The sequence below is a fragment of the Salvelinus alpinus genome, chromosome 7 (genome assembly GCF_045679555.1).
Source record: "Salvelinus alpinus chromosome 7, SLU_Salpinus.1, whole genome shotgun sequence".
In the NCBI taxonomy this organism is placed as follows: domain Eukaryota; kingdom Metazoa; phylum Chordata; class Actinopteri; order Salmoniformes; family Salmonidae; genus Salvelinus; species Salvelinus alpinus.
In genome coordinates, this window is record NC_092092.1 from 6005164 (window position 1) to 6013820 (window position 8657).

Genomic DNA, 8657 nt, shown 5'->3' on the forward strand with positions numbered 1-8657 from the left:
AACCCAGGGTATAACGCCATGTCATCATGTAACTGTACATCAAAACACAGAGATCATAAACGTTGACTCTGTACATTACATGAGTTTTATGATGAGGAAATGTGAAGTGCACGTTTGGACTCACAGGTGTTTTTGCTAACATGTATGACATCAAAGCGATATTTCTTAGAATCTTCAACGTCTCATCTTTCAAAATACATTGATAAGATCTAATCAAATCCTCTTAATTTACAGTATATCCCTCACTCAGACAACCAAAAAGGTGCAAGAGTTGTCCAATTAGAGGGAGGGATGGGTCAACTTGTCCCGCGAGGTGCTCAAGTTCAGAACGTCTGTCAGTCAAAACCCATACAGAGCTGTGAAGCGGAGACCCTGAGCTCTGACGTCATGTATGTTACTGTACAGCCACTGAGCTCTGACGTCATGTATAGCATGTTACTGTACAGCCACTGAGCTCTGACGTCATGTATAGCATGTTACTGTACAGCCACTGAGCTCTGACGTCATGTATAGCATGTTACTGTACAGCCACTGAGCTCTGACGTCATGTATAGCATGTTACTGTACAGCCACTGAGCTCTGACGTCATGTATAGCATGTTACTGTACAGCCACTGAGCTCTGACGTCATGTATGTTACTGTACAGCCACTGCGTTTATATTTAGGCGCTTGTCAATGTCCAAATCTGCCATTTTCAAACACTTATACGGGTACGAGTGTGAAGGGCTACGGCTGCTGGGCCAGTGCTGCTGAGCCAGTGCTGCTGGGCCAGTGCTGCTGGGCCAGTGCTGCTGAGCCAGTGCTGCTGAGCCAGTGCTGCTGAGCCAGTGCTGCTGGGCCAGTGCTGCTGAGCCAGTGCTGCTGAGCCAGTGCTGCTGAGCCAGTGCTGCTGGGCCAGTGCTGCTGAGCCAGTGCTGCTGAGCCAGTGCTGCTGAGCCAGTGCTGCTGAGCCAATGCTGCTGAGCCAATGCTGCTGGGCCAGTGCTTGAGATGTCATAAGAGATGTTGGAAAAGATACACAGCTGTGTAGTTCTTCCTCTAAGTTGTTAAACGAAGTATTATCCTGTGTCTCCCCTGTTTGGTTTGTTGTTACTCCCTAACCTAAGTTGGTGGGGGTTCCCTTTCCTTCAGCTTGTCTCAAATCAGGAAATCGAGTGGGTTTCCATGGTGAGTGTGTGTTAAGACCCTACTTAGCAACACCTAGTCAGTTGTTTAAAGCAACAGAAAATTGTACACTTCCAATGCTTTGGCCTTCACTGTGAAGTTCTCTTCCATTTTTAACCCTCCTGTTGTGTTTGTTTCATGTTAATTCATTCTGTGGTCCTAAAATGTCCACCCCATTATATCGGATTATAAATCCATAATAATGCATATTATCACCTAATGTTGTGTTAGATCTTTTAATCAACTTAAGTTCTTGTGAACATTACACATTTTGAACTTCTATTTGCTATTCATAGCCTGTAGGCCTCATTGACCTGAGCTCACACAACTCGTTTTGGAGTAAAACAAAAGCGTAATTATTTTGACTATAACAAATACTCATATATGAAACATATTTTGCTATTTATCACAGACTACTTTGTGCCAAAGTTTAACAAGGACTCTCTCTCCTCCTTACCAGTGTCATGATCGAAGATATGATCAAGAGCCTCACGTACAGTATATCGTTTGTGCTGCCACAGAATGAATTGTGAGAAAGGCCTCAAAAAAGCATTTATATACCAGAGCTGCGAGAAAAGTTCAACAAACTCAGCAAAAAAAGAAACGTCCTCTCAAGATTCAACAACATACATGAACTGAACTAGTTCCACAGACATGTGACTAACAGAAATGGAATAATGTGTCCCTGAACAAATGGGTGGGGGGGGGGGGGGGGGGGTCAAAATCAAAAGTAACAGTCAGTATCTGGTGTGGCCATCAGCTGCATTAAGTACTGCAGTGCATCTCCTCCTCATGGACTGCACCAGATTTAAAAGTTCTTGCTGTGAGATGTTACCCCACTCTTCCACCAAGGCACCTGCAAGTTCCCGGACATTTCTGGTGGGATTGGCCCTAGCCCTCACCCTTTGATCCAACAGGGCCCAGACGTGCTCAATGGGTCTTTGCTGGCCATGGCAGAACACTGACATTCCTGTCTTGCAGGAAATCATGCACAGAACGAGCAGTATGGCTGGTGGCATTGTCATGCTGGAGGATCATGTCAGGATGAGCCTGCAGGAAGGGTACCACATGAGGGAGGAGGATGTCTTCCCTGTCACGCACAGCGTTGAGATTGCTTGCAATGACAACAACCTGAGTCCGATAATGCTGTGACACACCACCCCAGACCATGACAGACCCTACACCTCCAAATCAATCCCGCTCCAGAGTACAGGCCTCCATGTAACACTCATTCCTTCGACGATATACGCGAATCTGACCATCACCCCTGGTGAGACAAAACCGCGACTCGTCAGAGCACTTTTTGCCAGTCCTGTCTGGTCCAGCGATGGTGGGTTTGTGCCCATAGGCGACGTAGTTGCCGGTGATGTCTGGTAAGGACCTACCTTACAATAGGCCTACACGTCCTCAGTCCAGCCTCTCTCAGCCTATTGCGGACAGTCTGAGCACTGATGGAGGGATTGTGCATTCCTGGTGTAACTCGGGCAGTTGTTGTTGCCATCCTGTACCTGTCCCGCAGGTGTGATGTTCGGAAGTACCGATCCTGTGCAGGTGTTGTTACACCTGGTCTGCCACTGCGAGGATGATCAGCTGTCCGTCCTGTCTCCCTGTAGCGCTGTCTTAGGCGCCTCACAGTATGGACATTTATGCAATTTATTGCCCTGGCCACATCTGCAATCCTCATGCCTCCTTGCAGCATGCCTAAGGCACGTTCACGCAGATGAGCAGGGACCCTGGGCATCTTTCTTTTGGTGTTTTCCAGAGTCAGTAGAAAGGCCTCTTTAGTGTCCTAAGTTTTCATAACTGTGACCTTAATTGCCTACCGTCTGTAAGCTGTTAGTGTCTTAACGACCGTTCCACAGGTATATGTTCATTCATTGTTTGTGGTTCATTGAACAAGCATGGGAAATAGTGTTTAAACCCTTTACAATGAAGATCTGTGAAGTTATTTGGATTTTTACTAATTATCTTTGAAAGACAGGGTCCTGAAAAAGGGATGTTTCTTTTTTTGCTGAGTTTATTATTGAAACAATGTTGCAATTGTTTGTGAGAATGCCAACAGGTGTAGTTCCCTTGGGGGAAAGATTCTATTGGGGAAAGGTTCCCATAGGGGTTGCCATGGATGCCAAGAAGGGGAGTGAGATGTGTGTGTGTGTTCAAACACACATGCATGTGGGGGTCTGGGAGAGGAAGTGTGTCCATCTGATAAATGGGCATGTGCCTGAACTCAATTTTATACACTAATTGTATTCTCACCCATTCATTTCTAATGACCGGTCATTTTTGACCAGGAACACCACAGGTGTACAAAAGTGTAATAAAAACACCCAAAATGAAATGAAAATCATCAAAATGTATTTTGTGTGTTCAGATGCCCTGTGTGGACAAAGTCATGGAACCTGATGACAATCAGATTAAATAAACTACATTTCTCAGAGAGAATACTTCCGGGTCCAATTCGACCGGAACAGGACTAAGTACAAAACTATTGTCAATACGGTATTGTTCACCTGCAGCATGAGTTACTGCTGAGTGTCAGCGATGGAGCCACAATCTCTGCAGAGTGAAAAGCATACGTCTTGTGTCATAGTCAAGAAAAAACAAAGGCTAAGAGGAAGTCTTTATGGCCCTATATCATAGGCTATACGGTATATCCCCAAGGCAACCCCCCCCCCCCCTCCTCCTGTGTTATCTCAAAGAACTTCAAAGCTACTGTCCGTTATTTACTCTCCGTCTATAATAACATAGTCCATCTATTCTGTCAAATACAAGCATGGCCAGTTAGTTACAAAGCATTTTCCTGAGCAGAGAAAATGTCAACAATGCTTAGTTCTCAAGTACACACTAAACTAGCAGCGAGATCTACTGCTGTGTTTCCAAGCAGCATTATTATATCACAACAGCTTGATTCAAGCCCACAGAGAGCTCCCCTATTCATCACAACAGTCAGCTATCATCCAATTGCATTCCTCAAGAGCAGCTTCATCACCCAGTACTTGAAGACTATTAGTGAGAGCCTCACAAGTCCTTAACTGAAACCAAATCTGACTGAATTTTTTTGAAATTATAAATATTGGTCAAACACAATAATCAAGTGTCTATTTAGCTGGCTAACGGGATAATATAATACAATTCCATTTAGCAGATGCTTTATTCCAAAATGACTTAGTCATGCTTACATTTATTTATTTTTTTACGTATGGAAGGTCCCAGGAATTGAACCCACTATCCTAGAATTGCAAGCACAATGCTCAACCAACTGAGCTACAGAGGGAAAGGACAGAAACTATTATTTTGCCAGCGGGTGTGCCGATTGATCCATGACTAAAATAAACACGGCCTTTATAATATAAAAAATTAACTGTAGTGAAAGAAGGAGATAGAACATTAACATACGCGATAGCCTGAAAAGGATTCAGGCTATGGACTAGCATAGTGTATCTACAGTGAAAGAAGGGGATAGAGTATTATCAGCATAGACCACTAAAAACAGAGGAAGACAGGAGGCAAGTATCAGTATACTGTACCTGGTCTCTCTCATGTGGAAGAAGAGTGACACACAGAAGAGCCAATGGGGAAGCACCTGGACACCTCTGGCTCCTACCCTCAGCTCCATTAACCCCCTGGTTCAACCTGTAGCGCGGACCATCCTTTGCCAGCCGGCCGTTTTTGACCCCCCATTTAGCGGCCAGCCGTAACCTCTGCTGGAACCCTGGGTTGTCCTGGACGTGTGATGGATCATCCTGGTTCCTTAGGTACCTCTGGATGCTCTTCAGAGAGGAACCACGGCTATCATTCAGACCCTCGATGGCCCTCCTCAGGACTTTATTCCAATCAACGTGGCGTAGGTCACTCGGCTTCCATATAGATCCTTTAGACGACGGAATAGAGAGGTTTGCACTTACAGGTTTGAGCGATGATGATGATGATGATGATGATGATGATAATAATAATACTCTCCCAGGGTGATTGGGATCTTTGTACGACACGTTCCCCTTATTGGTGACTTTGAGAATGGAACCATCATGAACACTTAAATCCAACTGTTCCAGAACGGTCCGCTTGTCCAATCTGTGTAAAGTAGCCACCGCGTGACAAATCCGTTCGTCAGAAGGCCTCTGTTTTTGCCTTTTGATCTTCTGTATTGCTTCTAGAATCCACTCTGTATACAGAGGATTGGGAAGTTTCACCATGGTTAAATCGATGAGATTCAGGAAGAAATGACCCATAGAGATTCCCCCTTGTTGTGAAACGTTTGGTACATCCAACACATCTTGAAAAGGTCAACAACAACAAAAAGGTACGGTTCCAGGTCGGCATCAATACATACAATCCTGCTGTAAATCCTCATCCAAGGTAGTAACTCACGTCACCTCACAAAAGACAACGACGACAGTAGCCAGAACGTAAATTCCTTGAAGGTTGGGACAGTTACCAAACGACCTAGAACACAATTCCTTAAAATGAGGTCACACAATTCCTTAAAAGAAAAAAAACACAATCATAAACAAGATCACAAGTCAAGAATAAGTAATACTGTCATCTAAAAAAAAAAAAAAAAAATCAATAACAGAACCATCATTTTTACCCAGCACCTTTACTGTATTGTATCAATGTACTAGGGCAAGCCTAACACACATTTTGTCAATAGTCACATTAGTCAAAGACCAGATTGCTTTGATTACTGGTAGCAATTTGTGAGGGATACGCCCTAGTCTACACTTGACACATTGGATTAGTAGTATCTTACATTCTGAGACGTCACCATAACATTAGTTTAATACTGAGAAGCATTTACAAAACATAAAGGTCAAAAACATTCTAGACAAACAGATGGGTTATAAAAGCAGTTGACAGATTGAAGATTAAGACATTTTAGGGAGGTTAGGGAGAGGCTAATGTTATGTAAGGGCAATTCCACAGCGACTCAAATTTTTCACTTTAAAATGTAACAAAAAAAATATATAGCAAAAAACGGACTATGCAAAATGTCTACTTTTATCAATTTCACACAGAAAATTAAATAAAAACCATTTACTTAATGAACAGCACAAACAGTCATTCTGGTAACAAATGTTACATCTGCACTGTTCTTGAGTGAAACTTGTTCAAAGTAGTCATTGTGCAGTTGTATAGTTTGTTTAACTTTGCAATCATTGGTTTTCGTTTGACATACATTTTAAAGTGAAAAATCAGTCTCAGTTTCACTTGTTGCCATGGAATTGCCCTTAATCCGTAGTCTGAGTCTGATAACATAATCCATTGATTGACATAATCTTTATTTTACCACAGTACTACATCAGGTTAAGATTTATTAGTCATGACACACTGACTATAACCATCACGACAAGGGAGACGAAATGTAACCAGTTAAATAGATGTTACAATTGTTCGTGATACCTTTATCTGTTAGAGGAATGTTTCATTGCAACATCGCCAGCTGACTAGGGTAACGTTAGGCTACTCTGTGGCGAAGTTAGTGTTTTCATCAATCATATTATTTTCATATTAGTACCAAGTAGCGCAAGAAGGGCAATGGAGTTTGACTTTTTGCACGCGTGTTTGACAGCTTGGATACGTAACGAGCGACAAACAAGGATTTGTTCATTTTAGCAGTCGGCGAGAGCTTGAATGTCAACCGCACACCGTCAATTCATATTGTTGAGCTTTTTGACAGCTGCCGAGGGATGGTTACCGGAAATGTATGATGACAATTTTATGTTGAAATTAACATGAAACGCGAACGAGCGAGAAGATAATATGTAACAAACCTTGACTTGTATCAGTTGATTTGTAAGAAATTACAGTGCTGCCCCTGCATTACTGACGTGACCTAAACAGTCGCCATTTTGTTACAATGTTGTAGTTTACATAAATCCGACATGACGATGATTACAATCCAATGGAGTCTCATTAAACCTTACCTACACTAATGTACCCTCCCTAGCAACTTCAATATTGGCTGTAAAGACAAGATCCGATTTCTGGTTTGATAAAGTACATGTCAATCATTATAATATAATGTATGAGCTCAGTTTAGAAGGGACTGCGTTTGCTGCTTGATCTGTCACTAAACTTACTTGACCCGCCTTTTAAGGTGTCTTCTCCTATCATGGATTGATGTTTTATTTACCCAGAACACTTATCGTTTGAATAAATTAGTGCACTATAAGGACAATTTAAAAGGCATATATATATATAATTTATATGATCAGTCATTAACATAATAGTTATCACAGATTGTTGGCTAAATTAATGATTTAGGCTATATCCAGTGTCAAACACCAGCCCACCTTTACTACGACTCCTTGAAACAATTGGTTACACTTGAAAATGATTTGGATCATTTTAGACTTTAATTGGTTGTTTGTTATATCCATCATTTATTTGCAAACATGGTGAAGACTTGACTGCTGATTTAAAGCAGCAAGTTTTTAAAATGTTTTAAGGTGATAGGCTAGTATTGTGCTAGTGTTGTGTATGCTATCCGACACTTATTTTCCCACCATTAGAACCTGTACTTCTTTTTTATTTTCCACTCTTGTGTAAACCCACTAAAGAAATAATTCACACAAACACCGATAAATAACTGTTTTCACTAACCTAAACTCATGTACCAAACGTGGGCTAAAGAATAAGTAGGGCAACCCTATAAATAATCATTCAGGATTTCATATCCATCAAGCGGTAGAATTTCTCCACATAGCAGGAGCGCCTGCCTGCATTAGGCTAACGTTATAGCGAGTATTAACATTCTACGTAAATCATGACAACACTTCTTATGGAGATTATTTTGCCCCTGCATTTCCAACTAGAAAACAAATGAGCACATGGGGGAAATTCCACATACAAACTAAGAAGTTGACCCTGGTAAGAGTAACACCGTCTTCACCGATCCTCAAGAATAAATGTAACCTATCGCTACAGTTTCGCGATCCATCCATTTCTCACTCGATTCGCGGGTCCATTCTCGTTTACACATTATTATTCGGTGATATACAGCCTCCTTGACATATAAATCGTTTACACAATGTACCGCCGCTGGGCGAGGAGGCAAAACAAATTACTCAAGTTTCATGCAAGGATGAACATGTAACCAGTGAGGGAAAAAGCATCGGCTAGCTACCGTAAATATTTGCTGGTAGTTACCTCAAGTTTTTTCTCAGATACAGTCCTCTTCATTATCAGGATGACGGAAACGGCGATCGGATAGAAACACTCACAGTGGCACATCCATAGGGGGTTTTCCTTGTATGTTTTATCTCTAAAAGGATACACTAAAGGCTCGCGTTGAGACAGAGAGGACCGGATAACAACTAATTGAAAGGTTAATCTACATAGCAGCCTGTGACAAAGTGGTACCTCTCTCCCCCTTCTGCTTCTTCTTCTGCTTCTTCGTCTTCTTCTTCACTGTAGACATCCCCACTTCAGTCAGTGTAAACCGAGCGGACCGGCGCCCCTGTGTACCAGTAAGCGCTTCAACAATGATCATA

General features: G+C 42.2%; 1 protein-coding gene across 11 annotated transcripts in view; it reads right to left on the reverse strand.

The window, feature by feature from the left end:
- Nucleotides 1-8657, reverse strand: part of LOC139580358 (histone acetyltransferase KAT6B-like) — a 92743-nt gene extending 84086 nt beyond the window's left edge. For 3 of the 11 annotated variants that reach the window (XM_071408964.1, XM_071408965.1, XM_071408963.1), the window contains exons 1-2: nucleotides 6936-7097; nucleotides 4692-5644 (exon numbers count right to left, since the gene is read on the reverse strand). In XM_071408964.1, coding sequence (XP_071265065.1) covers nucleotides 4692-5393 — 702 coding nt within the window. In that variant the 5' untranslated portion in view covers nucleotides 5394-5644; nucleotides 6936-7097. Of the gene's footprint in view, nucleotides 1-4691; nucleotides 5645-6935; nucleotides 7099-8313 lie in introns of those variants that run through there. The other 8 variants (XM_071408966.1, XM_071408958.1, XM_071408967.1 and 5 more) reach the window with 6 other exon arrangements.